The sequence below is a fragment of the Emydura macquarii genome, unplaced genomic scaffold (assembly GCF_026122565.2).
Source record: "Emydura macquarii macquarii isolate MOO-44397 ecotype Brisbane River unplaced genomic scaffold, CSIRO-AGI_Emac_v2 contig_1230, whole genome shotgun sequence".
In the NCBI taxonomy this organism is placed as follows: Eukaryota; Metazoa; Chordata; order Testudines; family Chelidae; genus Emydura; species Emydura macquarii.
In genome coordinates this window covers 7,240,665-7,261,388 of record NW_027131367.1, presented here as the reverse complement: position 1 = coordinate 7,261,388, position 20,724 = coordinate 7,240,665, and the positions used below count along the sequence as shown (strand labels likewise).

Genomic DNA, 20,724 nt, shown 5'->3' with positions numbered 1-20,724 from the left:
GGACTACAAATCACTACATATATAAAGGAAACATTTTGATGCTACTGTGCTCATTTTTACATTCACTATTTTACACCTACAAATTACTCACAGTATGTCACACGCTTGCAGACAAAGTGCTAAGTGTAGATGAGTGACTGTCACTACACGCTGAAGCACATGATCTGGCAGCTAAGTCACGGTGGGTGGCCTGCTAAATGCAGGCCAAACTGTAAGGCATTGATTTTTAGAGTCCTGCCCCTTCTCAAGCATGGTAAGTCCTGGCTGCTCTGCCAGCCATACCACCCCACACCCTAGCCAGAGGGAAGGAGTTCAGTGCAGAGGCTGCCTCCCTGCTGATCTCCTGTCCCCCTGGCTGCAGCAGAGAAACTGCATGTGTCCTGTAGCCCTGTGCACTCCACCTGGGTACCTAGGCAGTGACTCCCTTCTGCAACCAGTGGGATGGGAAATCAGTGCTCCCCTCCCTCTGGCTCCACCCGGAATCCCAGGGCCTAAGGACCCAGGGAGAGCGCTTTGCTCTCTGCTGGGGAAGGGAGCACTGATCTCCCCTCCCCCTTGCTCCAGCAGGGACCCCAGTGCCTATGGACCCAGGAGGAGCACTTTGCCGTGCTCCCTGAAACAGCAAGGGGAAGGGGTGCACTGATTGATCTCTCGTCCCTTTGGCTGTAGCAAGAAGCCTGCACCGGTCTTGTAGCCCCACAGCAACACCTTCCACCTGAGTCCTTAGATGGTGTCTCCCTTCTGCAACCAGCAGGAGGGGAGCAGCGGGCCACTTTAAAAGACCACGTGGGCCATTTTTGGCCCCCAGGCCCCAGGTTGGGAACCATTGCCATAGACATACCCTTTGTGCCTTCTTTCCTGCTCTTGGCAAAACCCAGGCACTCAGACTCCTAACCAAAGAGCCACTGAACCTAAAGAAGAAGTGCCAGCAGCTCTTTACGGGGATTTAAAACAAACTAATTGAAGAGGCACTCCTTACATGCTAAAAACCAGACCAAAAGAGCAGCAGCCTACCCTCATATAACATGCCCAGTCCTCAGATTCCCAAACCAAAAGGTCCTAGTCCTTAGTTTCCTAAGAGATCCACCATCACACCTTCCCAAAAGCTGGCTCAAAAACAGGGGCTTTGCAGCATACCCAAAAGATCAAATGAATCTGGGATATTTAGAACCAACCAAAGGGCAAATTTAAAAGTTGACGGAAGATCATGCTGCCAGCAGCTCACTCTCACGTAGCAAAGGAGCTCCAGCTCAAGTCAAGTGGCTTCCCTGATCACAACTACAGCAATCTGGTGCAGTGTGAAAAATAGTGTTTAGGTAAAAAAGTCCCAGACCTCTGGGTTCTAAGCCATGTGAATGGTAATATGCTGCCCGTGGAGCACAAGTATCATAGTGTCATTTACTCATGACAAGGTGCGTACACAAGAAGGCTGCCACCACATTCCAGGTTAGAGTCCCTTTCTGGGGGGACTGAAGGTACAGCCCCATGTAGAACTCCTTACAGTAATTTAGATTAGAAGTAATTACATCGTTAACCATCTTGGCAAGGTCAATATTTTAGCATTGCTTCTCAACCATTTTAGGTACGTAATACCCAAGATGACCAAAAAAATCACCTCACAGATTGCAGGTGTATCAACAACACTTCTTGATTCACAGTATCAAAGACAGCTGATATAGATAAATCAGCATGGACACCTGTTTTTTTCATCTCCAGAAGATCATCAATCAATACAAGACTATATGCTATACCTACGTCTGAACACAGATTAACAAGGATCAATCCAGTCAGTGGCATAGAGACACGCTGAGTTGTCTTGTCACACTGATTACCAATATCTTAATACAAACCAAATTATATTCATGGGATAACTTTTTGAACAAAAGTCAAACTCATGCTTTTTTTAAACAATTATATTTGGCACCCTTTCTTCCTCAGTGATGTTGAAACACTCAACACTTCCCCACTGGCTTTTGACAAGAAAGACAAGGATCCAGAGCATAGGCTACATAATATTATGTTTTCCTGATAAATCTGGAATCTTAGTGAGTGACACTGGCTGAAACTCAAGCACATTAAGTCCTCTGACCACAGGTCAAATTTCAGTCAGTCAAAGGTAGTGGTACAGCCACAGTCACTGACACTCATGCCTGTTAATTAGATTATTACTTTTATACAGTTTCATAGATGCACATAGTAGTTTATAGACATATATGAAGACAAGGTCCCTGCCATGAAGAACAGATAACACAGCAAATCAAGATAATAGGGGAGAGACCGGAGGGTTCATCAGTGACATTTTATTTAGGGTTTGTTTTGTTTTGCAGTTATCTTGCTTGCTCTGACCTTTCTGAAGAGACATATTAATGCCACAAGAACATGATTAGACAGGAGCGTAGAAGTCATGATTGCTAGAATAGCAGGTAGTGGTGGCAAACTAACCAGAAGCAATGAGGTTTGAGGCAATATTTTTAGAGGAGCAGGAGTGGATGCTTGGCACATGGGAAGAGGGAAGATAACACAAGTGGAGAAAAGGCATTGAGTCACCACTGGGAAAGGGGCTAGAAGGAGGACTGAGGCAAAGCACTGGGCATGAGAGTGGAGAAGGAATCATGTTTGGAGGAGCAGAGTCAATGGCTGATGGAAGTGAGCTGGAGCTGCTTTACTCTTAGAAAAAGGTCTTAATGGCATTTCTCTGTGTGTCTGTAACACATCATAATGTTTGAAAAGTGCATCTCGTCAATTCTGAATTTTGGAGAATGTTAGGTATCAATGGGCAGAGCCCAAATGATTCTGGTGAAAACCAGAAAGGCCTGATTTCCACTAAAATCAGGCCAGAGTGCCCATTTGATGCTGCAGTGGAAGCTCCTTGGTGCTCTCTGCTTTGGCCTACACCAATCACTGGCAGCAGCTTACTAGAGGGTCACGCAGCTTGCTTTGTTAGGCGGAACTATACACCCAGCCAGGTTCTTGCCTTCCAACCCCTCAGCTTCCACCAGTCTGACCTTTCACACTCTGGCCGGCTCCCCAAACTGGGTCCCTTACCCCCACTCTATTCGGGTCTCCCCAACCAGCCCCTCGTCCCTATTCCAGCCAGCCTCCTCCACAACAAGGCCTTCATTTGCGCTTGGTCCGACGCTACCCACAGCATCTCACTGTCTGTATTTATTATAGTTATTATGTGTATAACCATAGCACGGAGCCCCAGCCATGGACCAGCACCCCATTGCGCTAGGTGCAAACCAAACATGGAACAAAAAGACAGTCCCTGCCCCAGAGGGCTTATAACTTAATACTGTGGTTTGTTTTTTTCCAGGAACCCTCAAAACCCATTTTCACGCAAACCGCCGGGCAACACACGCATCGCTGGGTGGATACAAGCCACCCCAGCAGCACAGAGCCCCAGTATGGCGGTGGTGAAGCAGTGCAGTGCTGGGGGACCAAGGTGTGGGTCAGCTGCAGAGAAGGAAGTTGCAGGAGCTGAGGGAGCCAAACCTGAGAGGGATGCCTGATCCAGGCAGAGGAGAGGACAACCAGAGAGCTCAGGAGAAGCCACGGCCAGCAGGGCCTAGTGGGTTCGTGTGTGGGGGACGGGTGACAGACGGGAAAGGCCCCTGTGGGGGAGGAGGTAACGTCAGGCCCGCACCAGAGTGGGCGGAGCTACCATCAGGGTGGAGCTAGTATCGGGGTATGGGCGCAGAGGGCAGCGCTAACGCTGGAGGGGGCGATGGAACCCCAGCAGCTGGGGGGGAGGGGGCTGTTAGGGAAGGACAGACGGAGCCTGCGTTACGCGGTGGGGGGGGGGGGAGTCCAGGGGGCGGTATGGGGGCTGGGGACGCTAGCTACCTCTCGGGTCGGAGCGCGCGGGGAGGGAGGAGCGAACGGCCGATGCGCGCGACTGAGGAGCTCGCTCGCGGCGCGGGGTGGGGCTAACAGTCGGACGCTGTCGCGCCGCTGGCAGGCTAAGGAAGAGCCTGTCGCGAGCGGCAGGGCTGAGCTCAGGCGCGGGTCCCGCGCGGCCCAGCTGTGAGAGCTGAGGGGCGGGGCTTAGCGCGCCTGGTTGATTGAGGGGGCGGTGGAGCGGCGGTATGAGAGCTCGGCAGGCTGGGAATCGAGGGTGGGGCGTGGCCATCCTGAGCTGGGCGGGGCCCCCAGCGTGAAGCCGGAATCGAAGACGAAAGGGTGGGATCAGGGCGGAGCCAGCAGGAGCCGGGCGGGGCCTTTAGAGCCCGCCAGTCTCTGTTCTCACTGGGTGACCCAGTGGCCTAATGGATAAGGCATCAGCCTCCGGAGCTGGGGATTGTGGGTTCGAGTCCCATCTGGGTCGTGCCGTTCACACGTTTTGTAGCGAGCCGGAGCAGCCTGTTCGCAGCCAATTGGCGACTTGCTTGCCCGCCGGGCTCCTGAACCGCCACCGCGTTATTATCGCCCTCAGGGGAGCTGCACACGCCGCCGCCACCGCCCATGATACACTTTTTAACCGTGCCCCTTTCTCCTCCCGTGCGCGGGGGTGCGGACGCGGTGGACGCGCAGGAGGCGGGAGAGGGAAGGCTGGTGTGTGCGGGCAACAGCGCAGGGCCGGCCCGGGGGATCCCTGCACGGGCAGGGCCCGGACACCCAGGGAGGCTGCGGGCTCCCGCCTCGCTCGAGGCGACGGTCTGAGGCAGCTCGTGCCCGGTGCGGAGAGAACGAAACCCGCGGCGCGCGGCACCGCTTCCCTCAGCCCCCGGCCACACGGACCGGGCCGGCCTTCGCGCGCGGCCGGGAAACCAAGCGGGGCCGGTGCGGGCCGAAGTTAGCCGCGGTCGTCATTAGGGTGGGTTTTTCCTCCTCCGCTTCTTGACTGGAAAAACCCCTCTCGCCAGTCGGCGCTGAGGCGGGAAGCTCGGCTCCATCTCTGGCGCCGGTGTCTGGACCGCGCCTGTCCGTCCCCTGGCCTTCGTGGCAGCGAGGGCTGTGCACCTTTTGCCCTGTGAGAGGTGGTTTGGTACTGGGATAAAAACCTGATCCAAAGCCCTTTGAAGACAGCGGGAGCCTTCCCCACTGACTTCGGTGCCCTTCAGATCCGGGGCATCATTCTGTGCAGGCCTTCGAGTCAGCCCAGCTTGTGACTGCTAGTGACTGGGCCTTCCCAGCCACACCTGCTAGGTGCTGGTTTAGCATCTGGAGGATTTGTGGTGCTTTGGTTTTGCGACGCCCTAGGATTATGATGAGGTACAGGGGTAGACCAGGCTTGCATTTGGATTTAACCTTTGATCTTTTAGGCCCAGATTTTTTATGGTATTGAGACATCGTCTTGGGTCAGCGTTGCAAGGCGGCTAATTCACGTTGTCAAACGGACCCTATTCCGTTTGACAATGGGAGTTAGTTGTCTAAATCACTTAGGACTTGCAGCGGTAAGCAGATCAACACCTCGTTACTCGTTAAAATCTGGACCCTAGTGTTTTGTAGTGAGCAATTGCTCATCGCATATCTGGTGTGAGGGCATGAGAACTCCAGTGTTCCTTTCTCTGTGGCAAGTAGGAATGGGAAATTCACCCAGTTATTCACTGCAACCAGTGCTGGTGTCAGTCTCTGGTGTTTTTCAATAAATGTAATGGGTTGCTAACATTGTAGTTCTGAACCTCTCTCATAGGGAGAAGGAATCCTACACTAGGAGCTTTTCACTCAAGTTTGCTAACAAATGCAACTTCACCAGTAGTAGCAGAGGTGCAAAGGCTTGTGTAGACATGTTAACCACCACATTGTCCACGGTGCTACCAGTGAAGCTGAAATTTTAGAAAAGATGACATTTTTGGAGAAACACCCGGACATAGACACAGCAATATAGTAAAATGTATTGAATTATACTGCCAAATAGTTTGATCAGATGGTTGTATCTATTTAGTGGTTTCTTTATATCATCAAAATCCCACATGGTTCTGATGCATCCCACATACAACCCATCCATACTCCTTACGTAGCTCTAATCTACACACAGAAAGACACCTTTACGTACAGCCTCTCCCTTATTCACACTCACATCCTGCCCCATACATCCACATGGTCTGAGACTGCATAAAAAAGTAAATTCTGCATCAGGAAAGAGCATAGGCACCTGTTTCTTATTCCTTATCCTCCAGAGGGCGCCAGTGATTTACCTATCCTGGTGTTCAGACACTAACCAGCTGATTTATTTACTATTAGAGGACTTTAAACAAACTAAAGAGTTTAATATGCAAAGAAGCCCAATAAATCACTTTATTATTTGCAGGTTGTATTTGCTCCTTGCCTGCAATAGCACAGTGCCATAGAAGTATGTTAGATAAATGTTACAGAATAACTGTGTATTTACTCTAATCCGTTCCCCATTGCTTTTTCTGGTGCATAGCCCCTCATTGTCCCAGCCAAACCCATGAAAATAGAGAGGAATGCATTGTGCTGGAACAACTCCAAAACAGCTAAATTAATATAATATAAATGGCTAAGATGTTTAATGTGACTCCCCAGTTGTGAATCCAGCTCAGTATTGTGTCTGGGTTTAGATTTCTATAGTGTTTTTTTCCCCCATGTTAACATACTTTCAAAATTAAGATATTTAAAAGTCATATGTAACAGAAGAAAAAGGATTAACAAATGATACAAATGGAAAATTAAAGTATAGGGTCATATATGCGTAACAATTTCCTTACATATTGCAAACCATTTTAGATGTATAGAGAATAAACTATACCCAGCTATTTGAAATAAGACTTTTTGTGGCTGGGGAATTTGTTGGACTATATAATTTCACAAATAAGACAGTCCAGCTATAAAGAGCTATCAATTATCTACATCAACCATCAAAGAAATGAAAGTTCCACTCTCACTGGTAGCAACCAAAATAAGTTTTCATATACCTCCAGGCTGTTTTATTTAAAATAACTAAACAGAATGGAAGCTTACCATTTTCTTCAGCAAATATCCAATCCTAAAGTGGCCTTATTCGCCCAACCATGCTCTGTCTTGACTGGTGACTTGATACAGAGCATGCTGACAGGAGCATTAGAACTCCATAGAGAGTTTAGATATATTTATTACTGACACATTGATCCTTCTTAAAAACCCATTTAAACTTAAACTAAGTGATAGATACTACACCATTCAGCAATTGTTTTGGGCCTTCCATTGCATAGCTTTCCTTGGGCTGAAAAGATGGGCTTCAGTAACCAGCCTACAGGATATTTCTAATGGCCTTTAACAACACTTGTGTAGTGTTTTTTGTGTTCAAAACACTATACAGGCATAAGCTAATTGATTGATCTTCATGACGTCCCCTATCAGATAGTGGGGCCCCAGTGAACATGTTGTCTGATAATAAGAAAAGTCCTCAGATGTTTAAATTGGTTTTATAGGAATAAGCATATTGGGCTAAATGAATCCCACATCAATAAAGTTGCACCCAAGATGAAGTTGGCTCGATGTGTGTAATCTCTGAGGAGGGTGTCAAGAGTTCTAGGTACTCATTCATGTTACTGGTTTTAACATGTTCAGGTTTTAAAATAAATTGAAACTACTGCAGGAACCAGCAGACCTTTCTACAGAGAATGGACAATGACTATAAAAACAATTGCAAAGGGTCCCCATGAAATAAGGACTGAAATAGCCAGATGTACAATTTAACTGACCTTAAAAAAACATGCACCCTTATAAGCTATTGTGCATAAATGCTGAGTTCACCCCCCTCCCCAAAGTAACTGCTGATATGTAGAGGTGATGTGTTCCCTGGATTCTGTGTGCTGCATTTTAATGCAGGTCTTTGTATCCAATTATGCGTTTTTGTTTTGTACAACTTCCCTTTAGAGGTAGGGAAGGAAAACAAGACACCCCTCCCTTCCCCAAACCCAACTACCTGGCGTAGAGAGTACGAGTTGAGAGAAGATGTGTTTATTCAGGCAAAGACAGAACTGTCATTTAGATGTTCAGGCAATTGTAGCCAACGTGGGGGGCTCCATGCACATTTCACTTAGGAAGTGGCAGTAGGAGGCTAGCAGGACTGCAGCAGCTTGGTCTTGCTCCAGTGGTTTGTCCAGGGAGCGATTCATGTTTCCCCTAAGGCTGCCTCTCATTAGCATGAACCGGGGGAAGGGCATAAAAGACTCCAGTTCATTTACAGTCTGGAGAAGGTTTCCTTCAAAATGACAACCAACACATTCTGGCTCCTCTGTTTTGTCATGGGACCATCGTCCAGCTTGGTGGCAGGTAAGTTTCCTAACATTCAAAAGCAGGAAAGGGCAGATTTGCTCTTTCCAGCAAGGAGGGCAGAGGCTGAGCATAGATCTTTCCCACAAAGCCGGGACACGGTACTCCAAATCCTTGCCCTGACAGCCCTCTCCAGCTGCAGCCGTTTCAGCGCGCTGAAGCAGCAAGCATATCAGAGCCAAGGAAAGGAACGTTTTAGCATGTTCATGGGTCAAGAAAGCAAGCAGAGATGCTTGTGTCGGGGAAGGTGTGTGTCTGGGGAGGCTTGAGAGCACCAGCGAAAAGCAGAGAATCAACTGGTGCTATGTTCCAGAGGGGTAGCCCTGTTAGTCTGTATACAGCAAAAACAACGAGAGTTCTGTAGCACTTTAAAGACTAACAAATTTAATTTCAGCAGGCATAAGCTTTTGTGGGCTCCAACCCTGCATCTGAAGAAGTGGATTGGAGCCCACGAAAGCTTATGCCTGCTGAAATTAAATTTGTTAGTCTTTAAAGTGCTACAGAACTCTCGTTGTTTTAACTGGTGCTAAGAATCCTGAATTAGCCAGTGTTGAGCAGTTTGTAAATTACTTAGTGGTTCATGTGTGTGGTTTCTTGGGTGTGACTGTATAGCTCCCACTCCTGCCCCCTGCCCCACTAGGCTCCAAATCTGTGGTTTATTTCAGGTGTTCTAAGATCACACTTGTGCCTTCTGCATGTCAGACCAAACAGACTTGTTACTGCATCCCACAAGGGGCATGGGGGTAAAAAGTGCATCTTTCCCTCAGGACAGAAAAGATCAGGCGCTGACTATGTTGAAGTTCTACTGCCCCAGATTCCGGAGATCTGACAGAGGAATAGGCAGGGAGCGATTGGAAAGCTGGGTGATAAAGTGAAGAGTGCTAAATTTCTCTTTAGAAACTCAGTGCTGAGTGAAAGTGTCTCAGGGGGGTAAATATCACAGGTGGGAAATGTGTTTGAAAGGATTTGTTCAGGCTGTATGGCTCCAGGCAGAACAGCTCAAAGGCACTCGGGCCTGCCAGTGTCTTCAACTTGGACTCCCCCGTTGCCTTCCCCACACCATGTCTTCATGGAAATTTCTGACTTCATATGCATTTCAGCCCCAGATATCAAGCAATCTTTCCCATAACAACAGCTGGTGAGAACAATGGAGAAGTAATGGTGAGGTCAACAGCTGAGAGTCAGGATTTGGAGATAAACCAGGACTTTATTCAGCTGTGTATGTCAAATACTTCACATAACGAGTCAGGATCAGCCTCCTACACACTCTTAACCGCAAAACGTGAGCACCCAGATTGTGTGCATGGGAAAACTGTTTTTAAATACTCTACATTGGCGAATTAACTCCATGGCAAGAATGGGCTGAAAAGGAAGAGGGAACCACAAATTTGAAGGGGAAAAAAAACTGTAGGGGGAAAAAACTGTCTAAAAGGAAAGACAATTTGCTTTGTGAGATTCAGAAGGGGAAGATGTGAAGTGAGACCTGGAAGTTTTCCCAGTTGGCCTGCACTGTGCTGTTAACCTGCCTGAACTAAAAACACAGTTACATTTTAACATAATAATAATTTCTTTACTTTCATTTTGAAATAAAGGGCAGATCTCTCTCAATTCTCCTTCTCCCACCTTTCTGCCATCAGGAAAAAACTGCAAGGGATCATTACTTAGAAGCAATGGCTCTGCTACCAAACTCCAGCTTTTTGGGCTTCTTGGCGCACAAGTCAGAGATCCAAAACTCTGGATAAAGATCTATTCAGCAGTCCTCAAAGCCCATGAGCATTGAAAAGTCCCGATGACATTGTCAATAAGGCGTCCCATGGATGGGAAAACCAAATAGTTCCGTTGTCATAGCCTTTTAAACAATCAGCCCAAGCTGCACTGTGAATCCTGCTCCCCCGGATGCTCCCGGGACTTTCAGGGCTCTTTCGAGAGAAGGTTTTGTTTATAAATCGTGTTTTTAATTTGTAACAATAATAGTAAAAATGCAGATCACCAGGGTTCAGCTCGCACGCAGCTGGGCCAAGTTCCATGCTGCAGTTCCTGGGATTCTGTCTGAAATAGGAGCTAGAAAGTTTCCTTCCACTCTTTCCTGTGTTTCTGGCCCAGCATTTTTTGAAAGGTGGTTTTGTTGTATGAATCCCAGCTCTTTTCAACCCTGCAGTATTTTGGAAATGAGAAGCTAAATCAGATTCTGTCCCACAAGCCCTAATGCCCAGAAAGGCAGGTGCTATCCATCTCTGTTTGGAGACAGTGAAATCAGATGCCTATCAGATCTGAGCACTCTGCTTTATTCCCTTTAGTGGACCATTTATTATTTATATTGTGATAATGCCTAGAGGGTTTAATCAGGCCTCCCCTTGTGCCAGGCACTGTACATTCATATAACATAAAGATGGTCTCTGCCTCAAAGAGCTTACAAGTTAAGTTCCCTCCCCCAACCCCTCCTCAAACAAATTAAAATAATTGCTGCCTCTTCTGTTTATTTGTACACAGGATCCTTGCCTTCTTTTGGAAAACCCATTCAGATGCTCAGCAAAGATGGCTACAGTTCAGCAGACTCCACAGCAAGCCAAGCTAAGTTCCCATTTAGAGGCAGCAGTGTTGCTGAAGAGAATCTCACAGAGCACTGGTTGTTATCTCCAGCTAACCGGCAGTGGCCAAAAGCTGCTGACAGCCTCTCAGTCTCACTAGACAAAAAGAAAAAGGCCAAGATCTCAGTGGAAAACAACACAGGGCTGAGGAAAGAGCCTCGCCAGCATGGCAGGGACCTGGCTTCCGAGAGCCACATGGAAGGACCTCCTCCTGCTTCCTTTGACTTCAGTCACGCAAACAGAATGCACACGGATAGGCTTCAGTCCGAGGCGGCTAACAGCATCTCAGCACACTTCCACCATGCAGCATTTTCCCATTATAAAGGCAGGTCCTTGACTTTAGCTGAGACACATCCTTTCCAAGACACAGGGGCAACTGAGACAGAAGACCCCAATATGGTGGATCACCTCAACCGACCTGGCAAGATGAACCCCGACAAACACCGTGATCCACTAAGAAACATCACCAAGCCCTCCTGGGTCACCAACCGGCAGTCATCTAGCTTGCTGTATCACTTCAACATGATAAAGAATGGTAAGGGGGCACTTCTCTAAGAAGGGAGAACAGGGTTACTTCATTTCACTCCTGAACTGCAATGGGCATGTTTTGTGCTGCACATCCACAACCCATGTGCCTGTTGTAGTTCTAGATGCTGACCACAAGGTGGAGGTGTGCCTGACGGAGTGCAGGAGGGAGAGGGATGAAGCAGAGGCCTACTGCGTGAGTGAATTTGGTAAGAGCATTTTGCTCCCATTGCATATATTCTTACTTCATATAAACCAGGTTGGTGTGGCAGAGATACTCACTGGGCCATACAACTAGCACATACATTTCCATTCTTACTTTTATAAGTCTCCCTGGGCTTGCTCCAACCTAATCTAGTATCTGTTTTTAAGACACCCATCACAGGTGTTTCTCTGCATACACAACAAATAGCGTCAATCGTGTTTCATTGTCTCATCCCCTTTCTGTTAGTCTGGCCCTGGCCTTTGTACTGCCACTCCACCCACACATCACTGTCAGTGTTAGAGCCATCTCAAGAGCTGTTTGTACAGTTCTTATTAACCCGGAACTGGAAACATCTCTCCCTCTTCCTTTGTAGTTGTATGGCTTAACTGCCACTGCATTATTTAAAATAACTCTAATGAGTTTTGGGATACAATCTGGATGTAAGACCATATGCCAGATGACGGCCTGAATAGCATGCTCTCCGAATACAGGACTCCCCTTTAGCTTCATAGGACTGCAGAGGTCATGCTGCCTTAGCTTCTAATGGCCATACTGTCACACACACTGATGGTAGAAAAAGAGTGAATGTAGTTCTGGGTTAATTGCATTGGAAAGCGGAGCACCAGTTTTCTGAATGGAGTAGCGTCTCAACTTAAGTGTCTCTTATCAGAAAAGCAGTGGATTAGATGATGTCTTTTTATCATCAATATTTAAAAGCAGATAAGCAAAATACACGCCTCCTGCCAGTTAACAGGTGTTTCTATTTCCAGAAAATAAGGGTGCGATCAGGCATCTGTTTTGCCTGACTACAAATTAGGCATTTTCTACAAATGTAAATATTCATTCATTTCCTTCTAGTCAAATTTTAGAGTGATGCCCAGGACATAAGTGTCACCGAGGCCTTGTACTGGCCCGCTGCATATTTCATCCTTTAATGATTACCAGTTTCATTTATTTCTTAAGTTTAATAAAAAATGCATGCCTCCTAACCCGGCCTGAAGAAACATTAAGCTGCACAGGCACAGGGTTCCACTGGAGCGATCACAGAAGGGGCTTTACTCCTCATGAATTTACATCTGTAGATTAAAGATCAAAGAAAAGTTCTCATTCCATGTGGCAGGTATGGCCTTGACGTTTGTGTGACCCGTCCGTGCCTAGGGCAGCCACCTGAAAATGCCAAGGTCAGGGCAGGCTGTAAAAGGAGAGCAGAGTCTCCCAGCGCTGGTGCGTGACACTGAAGTCAGGCTTCCTGATCAGCCACAAACTGTGCTTCTGATTCCCCACACTGGTTATCAAGAAGCTCAAAATACAAATACACACAGCCCCCTTTACTGCATTTCAGTCTCCGGCCCCCAATCAGCCACTAGGTCCAGTTATTTAAGAGACCAGTTATTTAAACTCTCTGCTCTTTACTAAAAAGGTTCCCTCTGACCTTAAAGGGTCAGCCACAGTACCAGATCAATATGAGTTTGGATCTTACCCAAAATACCACACTGCTAGCCAATCCTTTAGTAACTAAAACTAAAGGTTTATTATAAAAAGAAAGAAACAAACCATAAGAGAAATGTTAAAGGATTAAAGCAGATACATACAGATGATTTGAAAGTCCATATATATATCAGGTTTCTAGAAAAATTGTGGAGGTTGCAGGCTTGTATAGTCCCTCTAGTATACATCCAGTACTTGGATGGGTCTCAGTCCTTTGTTTCACAGCTTCAGTTCAGTTGTAGATGAGCTGATCCAGAGGTAGGTTTGTAGCTGAAGCTGAATCCCAACTGAAGAACAAAATGGATTCCCAGGCCTCTGCCTTATATATCCTCTGGCACCTGCCATGCTGTTTGTGGAATTTTACAGGAACCAAAATGGAGTTCAGAGTCACATGAGCAAGTCCTGGTGACTCATCAAGTATACCTCTGGCTTTCCCCCCTGGGCCCCTTGCATCTGTGGAGGTCTCAATGGGCAATTAAGCAGGCTATTGTTCTGCCGCCACCCTGTCTAGGGTGTGTCTCAGACAGCACAGTATGAAATAACAGATATGTCAAATATATCCATAACTTCCATTACACATATAACACATGAACATAAACATTATCATCTTACTTAGCACATTATAGCCTTTCTAACTGTATCTGACATGGCATATCTCACATGAATTATTATGATTTTGACATACTGATGTCACACAATATAATAAATCCCCCCCTCCTCCCCAATCCAGCCAGCGTGACACCCCCAACACGAGACTGGTGTAGAAGGGAGTAATCAGAGCTCCTGGATACACCTCAAGGGTCCCCCTGATTCAGCCAGCATGACAGTTTGTCATGGAAGTGTTCTAGCCTTACCTCTCCAGTGCCATTATTGCTGTCTGTCTAGAAAGCATGTGGGGGATTGTCCAGTCCCTCGGTTAACTTGGCCCAGTCCTGAGTCTGTCTTAGGTAGAAATGATGTAGCGCAGCTCCATGTGGTTTGCTAAGATTGTGACTCATACTACTTTATCAGGCTGCATTGCAAGGGGACTCTCCTTTCAGACTAGATCAGTGGCTCGCAATCTTTCCAGACTACTGTACCCCTTTCAGGAGTCTGATTTGTCTTGCGTACCCCAAGTTTCACCTCACTTAAAAACTACTTGCTTACAAAATCAGACATAAAAATAGAAAAACGTCACAGTACTCGATTACTGGAAAATTGCTGACTTTCTCATTTTTACCATGTAATTATAAAATAAATGGAGTGGAATATAAATATTTACTTACATTTCAGTGTGATACTTGAGCCTGTTTTTCACTTGTGAGCCTTGTCTGAAGCCTGAGCCCACCACCCGGGGCTGAAGCACGTAACTTGGCTTCGCAGGGCCCCCTGTGGCTTGGGGTCCTGGGCAGTTGCCCTGCTTGCCACCCCCTAATGCCAGCCCTGAACTCCAAATCCATCCCGTGACCCCCCCCCTTTCATCCCCAGATTGAGAAACACTGATCTACATGAGTTGAGTACCCCCTGGAAGACCTCTGCATACCCCCAGAGGCGCATGTAGCCATGGTTGAGAACCACTGAACTAGATAATGATCCAGTGTAATAGTAATATAGCATAATACTCCAATGGCTGTTTTTCTTCTCCCTTTCAAGTGAATACTTAACCCCACCCTTACCCCACTTTTCCCAGACCCTCCCTGTTATCCAACAGCACATAGCACTTAACTTGAAAGTATTTATAAACTTTAATTCAGACTCTTGTTCACTGCTGCATTCTGATTTGTTTAGCGTTTTCACATGTATCATGAACTATCTGTGTCCCACTAGCAAATGTACTGATTGATTGTTGTTTCTCTCTCCCTTCTTAAAACAGCAGTGAATGGAATTGTTCATGATGTGGAAACACTGGGGAAAGGAGTCCATCTGGTTACACTCTTGGTAAATAGCGATGGATTATACAAGATGAGTCGTCTGTATATCACCCCTGATGGCTTCTTCTTCCGAGTTCACATTCTCATTTTGGATTCCTTAAACTGCAGTAAACCATGTCCAGATTTTAAACTTGGTAATGAATCCCAGCTAAATCCAGTCCGTTTCTCCTTTAGGTGTTGTGGGATTTCAGTTAGCAGCAAATCTGGGGTTCATGGGACATTTTGGGCAAAAGGAACTTGTTAATGGGGGGAGGGGGTTGTTAAAGCTGTTCAGTCCCCTAAAAATACATTCTGTAGAACACTTGCCTTGCTGAAGCTTTCACCAGCAAGCAGACCTCTTATTTTATCCAACCCCCAAAAGTCAGGGTGATGGTGGAGGGGAGTTTGCATAGTTAGTTCTGGTTTTCACCTATCTCTTGCTTTATTTATCGTTTGAATTTTATTACATCAACACATTTAGTTTCAGCTCACTTTGTTTTAAAAGAAAATGTGAATAAACTGAAATCATCCCAACTGGAATAGGCGTTTTTCTAACATGAAACAAGTCAAGGAAATGAAACAAAAATAAAAATAAACCACCACAGTCAAGTTACTAATTATTGCTCTGACGGTAGCACTTAAAAGTCCTGTTCAGGCTGAAGCATTATTGTGCCAACTCCTGTACAACCGTCAGTAGCTAGCCTACCAAGGAGTGGATGTTTCAGCCCATGATATAAGTGAATTCATGGTGCTTACAGCAAAGCGATGCATAAACTGGATGCTGTCTTCACAGGCTACAAGAGAACTTCTTTGTTATTTTGCAGGAAATAGATACATTGTGATGGGTCAGATCTACCACAAGAGACGGCAGCTACCTGCACCCCTACTTGCGGTCCTGAGAGGACGTCTGCGGCCAGGAGATGGGCTGTTAAGGAGCAGCAGCAACTATGTAAAAAGATTCAACAGGAAGAGGGATCGCAAAGTTCAAGGGGCAGCTCACAGCAAGTGTAGATAAGTCTGCAGTATTACCTGCCTTACTGGGGCTTAAGCAGCTTTGGAATTCAGCTCCCAGAACAAAATTGGTCTCTACTTATATTGAGTCTGACCTTCCTTCCATAGTAAGGGTCCTTCTAGTGTTACTGCAGCTCAGCTCTTGCTTAATTCTATCTCCAGTAATGATGAGCACCTGGCCTTTCATGTGGTTTATAAAACAGTGTTTCTTTCAAAAGTTCTGATTATAGAGGTACCAATATAGTGTGCAAAAAACCCCCCACAGCCTAGAAATCAGACCTGTTCGCTCACGGTAGAGAACATTAACTGGTTAGTGGATTTCCCTTTAAATATGTCTACAGAATAGTAGGTTACCTTTTTGTAATTCACAATTTAAATGTTAATGTTTGGAAAATAATCCACCATGAATATTTGTAGAGCTAAATTCTTTTGTCAGCACCTCATGTACATCAGGAGTAGTGGAGTCATTCTGGCTTTATTTACATCAGTTTAACTGAGAAGAGCAGTTGTCTCTTATTAAATATTCAAAACTGTATATTTAATAGTATTACTTAAAGCTCTCAGTGCAATGAGATTTTAAAAAAGAGCATTCAAACCCTTAATCTTTAATGTGTTGCATGATCATTTGTAGCTCAGAAATATTTTGCAGAAATATGTAGCCATTTGTTTTGAAGCACAATATCAAAGGATTTATCAAATGAAAAATTCTGACAAAGTACATACAATTTTTGCAGCACTTTGATTTCCTCAAGGTACATAGTACAGTAGAACCTCAGAGTTACAAACTGATTAGTCAACCACACACCTCATTTGGAATCGGAAGCACGCGATCAGGCAGCATCAGAGACAAAAAGGGGGGTGGTGGTGGTGGAAGCAAACACAGTACAGTAATGTTTTAAATGTAAACTACTAAAAAAAAGGGAAAGCAGCATTTTTCTTCTGTATAATAAGGTTTCAAAGTTGTATTAAGTCAATGGTCAGTTGTAAACTTTTGAAAGAACCACCATAGCGTTTTATTCAGAATTACAAACAACCTCCATTCCTGCGGTGTTTGAAGTTCTACTGCACTGTTCTTTAAAACAATGAGAACTATGAAAACAACATACACCATTTTTTCCCCTCCAACATAAGGGACCAGATTTTTCATGTAATTTAGAAACCTTCAAAATATGTATGCCACAGCACAATTTATTTGAGCTTACAGAAATGGTCGTAGCTAGATACATTTATAGATTCCAAGGCCAGAAGGCACCATTGTGATAATTTAGTCTGACCTCCTGCATAATACAGGCCATAGAACTGCCCCAAAATAATTCCTAAAGCACAGCTTTTAGAAAAACACCCAATCTTGGTTTTAAGCTTGCTCATGATGGAGAATCCACCACGACCCTTGGTAAATTGTTCCAGTGACTAATTACCCTGTTAAAAATTTACGCCTTATTTCATTAATTGAATACAAATCAGCTAATTGCATGCACAACTAGACAATTAGTATGTGTACAGTTACCTATTTGCATGCACAAATTATGGTACTGAGGCATGCAAATCAATCATGCAATTGCATACACATTTTGTATGCCTAATTACAGTCCTATAGCATCTGGATGTTCAACCCTGGAACTACTGAGTGTATTTGGTGTATCTGATTTATATTTGCAAAATAGTAAAGCTACCTTTGGAATCAGTTCTACGTTGGACCTATCCTTTTGCTTTTAGAGCCCTAGTGAGCCATGGACAACATCATCTTTTTGACATTTTACCCCAGGTAGGAGATAGTGGTATTAAATACTCCTAAATAGCTCCCAAATTCTCACAAATCCAGCTGGGTTTAACCTTTTAATTAGTTTGTTTTAATCATCTCTACTCTTTGGGCAGAAACTTTATTTTTACATTCAGAAAGCAACCCAGTAAAAAGATTCAATGCCTTTTTAAAAAAAGCAACAATTTGCTAAGCGAGTTATTCAAACGTTATTTTAAAACAGATTGTGGGGGCCTAGTTCCCCTAACAGTGGGGAGGGAGGGGAAGCAGTCTTTTAGAATAACAGGAAAAATCTCTCGCTGTCACCAAAATGTTATAAAGCAGTGTCTTGAAGGTGGGCTATGAAAGCTTCTCAGTCCTGATTTATTGGTCCAAAGAGTATTTTAAACCAGTGACATTTCATTGGCAATGGGGACCTAGCCGAGCGTCCTCATACCTGTGCTATGTATCATTATTAGAGCAGAGGAAAAGCCTGGGGCCTGCTTCAGAACAGTCCAGAGAAGGGCAGCGTAAGAGGAAACCAAGCAGAGCCTATCACCAGCCCAGAGAACTGTGGACTGGGGCAAAAGGCACAGATGTCCAAGGAAGCAGCTGGTAATTCAGTTTTTCAGTGTGCTGTAGGAGGTAAAATTAATTCAAACTTTAAAAAAAAAAATTTTAAATCCCGATTGAGGGGGAGGCTTTAACATGTGGGGGTTGAGGTACAGCACCACAAGCATCTCTCATTTCTGAGGCCAAGTTAGACAAAGATGAACTAAGTTTGCTCCTGAGATACAGGCAGCCAAGCTTGTTAGCTTCAGTGAGGGGTTGCAGAGCCCCAGGGGCGAGAGCGGGAAGAAGTCACACAGATAAAGATCAATCTTGATTTCTGTATGAATCCGGCGAGCCAGCCAGGGGAATAGCTGCATTTTGTAGAGCTCTGTAGAACTCCGCTCTGGAACCATTGCCTTTTGACTGTGCTGTAGATCTATATCATAACCGTGAGCATGCTGCTTTTAGAGACTGCTGAAGCAAGGGACTCGTCTCAGAAAAACAGTACATCTAGGTCACTATGAACCATGGCAGAGTACACCAAAGGATCTGGCTAAAGAGGAAAAAGCATTGGAGAGCTTTTTTTCTTTTACCAGGCAACTATTTAGAAACCAAAATGGTAGGTGCAGGGAAGCATGAGACATTGATATAGCAGCAAAAGTACCTTCCCCAGAATTGTTCTAGGTTGTGATTTATGTCTTGACATGCAAGAGGCTTAGAGCACAGACTGCAAACACTGCTACCCCTCCTGACCACTATGTATTCCTGCTGTAAGTCAGCATTTGTTTGCAGTGTCAACTAGGAGAGAGGTAAAGGGCTGGTTCACTGGGCTGTACACACTAGTTGGCTTTTAGAATCAGAGCAATTTTATCATGGGATTGAGGTACCCGGAGAGATGTTTGCTACCTGACAACCAGTAGCTTGCATCTACCTAAAAAGGTCACAGTGCCTCCTTACTACGCTACATGTGTTAAGTGAGATCAGAGAGTTGAGTGAGCATGGAGAATGGCACATTGACAAGCAGGATGTCAGAGTTGAAATTTTCCCAAGACAACTTTAATGAGGGGCTTTTACTTTGGCAGAATAAAACTATTCCTGGCAGCAATTCAGTGCACTGGGGGATGGGCTACATAACAGTCTCAAGTTTCTTTGTGTTCTCTATTTTCATCTGATGTTTGAGTGCTGATCAATGATGCCCAAAGTTTTCCATTGATCCAGAACAGCAACACCCAGTCCCCCGTCCCCCCTCCCCCCCCCACTACCTTCATCACTGAACCGTGATCTGAAGCAGTCACCTGAAATGAGGGGGCGAGAGGAGGAAGGAGGGTAGTTCCATTGCCCTGGGTCATTTAATCCTTGGTCTCCCACATGAGACAAATACGGATATCAATGGTGGGGATAGCAGCTGGAGTGAGACCACTAGCTTGACACACCAACCATATTTGACCACCACTAGATTCAAACTACTGCACCTTAGAAATAAGATTCCAACTGGAGAGTCAAACCACTAAGGAAATAGATAAACCCTTTATTCGGTAAAGTTGAATTACAAGACAAAATGGCATTTTACTTGGGCCCAATTCTTATTTGGTGTACATCTATTTTTTTCATTTGGTCATTTCACATGGACGAGGATGTTACTCCACTACTGAAAGTGGGAAAAGCAGCATTGTGTTTTATTTCTCCTTGTGCATTATGAAATCTCATCTTCCTTCTGGAAGAGGTGAGGTGATGATTTTCTAAAGTGATGTATTACAGTTGCGGTAACAGTCCAATGTGTTTGACAAACATTTAACTATCATTTTCACTTTTTGCTAAACCCAGCCTATGTTTTAAAAATACATGTAGACATCACACACTGCAGAAATAGGTTTATAAATAATTTGGATTGCTCTTCCAGACTCTCACACTGAACGAGATCACACTTTTAAAAGTTACACCTGATTATTTTTTTTTAAGGGCCATTACTTACAATACTTGCCTTACATGCTCAAGCGGTGTGGTGGCACAGTAGCTTTTCTGAATTACAGTAGATGACTAATGCAGCAAAGGAGTGAAAAGAAAAAAAAGAATTTCTTTAACTAGTGTCTTTGCTAAAGATTAGACATTTCATACCCAATCACATAGCAGCCTTGCAGTCATTAGCCAGTATGGGGCAGCTTACTAAGCATATAGAAAATGTATTAAATATATAGGAAAGTACATGTGTAATAGAAAACTAGTGTATAGTACAGCTACCTTTTCATACTTTGAGTAGTTTTGCTTTACACAGATTTTAATGATTTCTCATTAAAAGAGTCTACATTTAATTTTCAGCTTGTTTTGTGTGGTGCTGGGATGGCAAATGAGGTGCACACATCAGGTTACAAATCTATCTTCTTTAAAGGGACACTGTCAAACTATGGTTGTAAATAGTTGACAACTCAGGAAACATCCCCCCAATTCTAGGAGTCCTTAAAAAACCATATTCTAACAAGCACTAGTAAAAATGCCCATGCTATGAGTGAA

General features: G+C 45.0%; 1 protein-coding gene and 1 non-coding gene across 3 annotated transcripts; both read left to right on the top strand.

The window, feature by feature from the left end:
- Positions 1-4,254: 4,254 nt before the first annotated feature.
- On the top strand, positions 4,255-4,327 carry TRNAR-CCG (transfer RNA arginine (anticodon CCG)). The gene has a single exon. It is a non-coding gene; the product is annotated as a tRNA-Arg (tRNA).
- Positions 4,328-8,102: 3,775 nt separating this feature from the next.
- CUNH17orf58 (chromosome unknown C17orf58 homolog) lies at positions 8,103-19,472 on the top strand. 2 transcript variants are annotated; one of them, XM_067547339.1, is made up of 5 exons: positions 8,103-8,220; positions 10,711-11,343; positions 11,453-11,542; positions 14,879-15,070; positions 15,740-19,472. In XM_067547339.1, exons 1-5 carry the CDS (start codon positions 8,157-8,159, stop codon positions 15,928-15,930), a joined length of 1,170 nt encoding a protein of 389 aa, XP_067403440.1. In that variant the 5' UTR covers positions 8,103-8,156; the 3' UTR covers positions 15,931-19,472. The 2 variants fall into 2 exon arrangements, with proteins under 2 accessions (XP_067403440.1, XP_067403441.1); XM_067547340.1 differs by lacking the exon at positions 11,453-11,542.
- Positions 19,473-20,724: the final 1,252 nt, after the last annotated feature.

What these genes read in the sequence shown, in the direction of transcription:
- CUNH17orf58 (XM_067547339.1), top strand. Translation starts at nt 8,157, where the DNA reads ATGACAACCAACACATTCTGGCTCCTCTGTTTTGTCATGGGACCATCG. An exon ending in ATCGTCCAGCTTGGTGGCAG is followed by an intron (nt 8,221 to 10,710) that starts GTAAGTTTCCTA and finishes ATTTGTACACAG; the next exon opens with GATCCTTGCCTTCTTTTGGA. An exon ending in ATGTCCAGATTTTAAACTTG is followed by an intron (nt 15,071 to 15,739) that starts GTAATGAATCCC and finishes GTTATTTTGCAG; the next exon opens with GAAATAGATACATTGTGATG.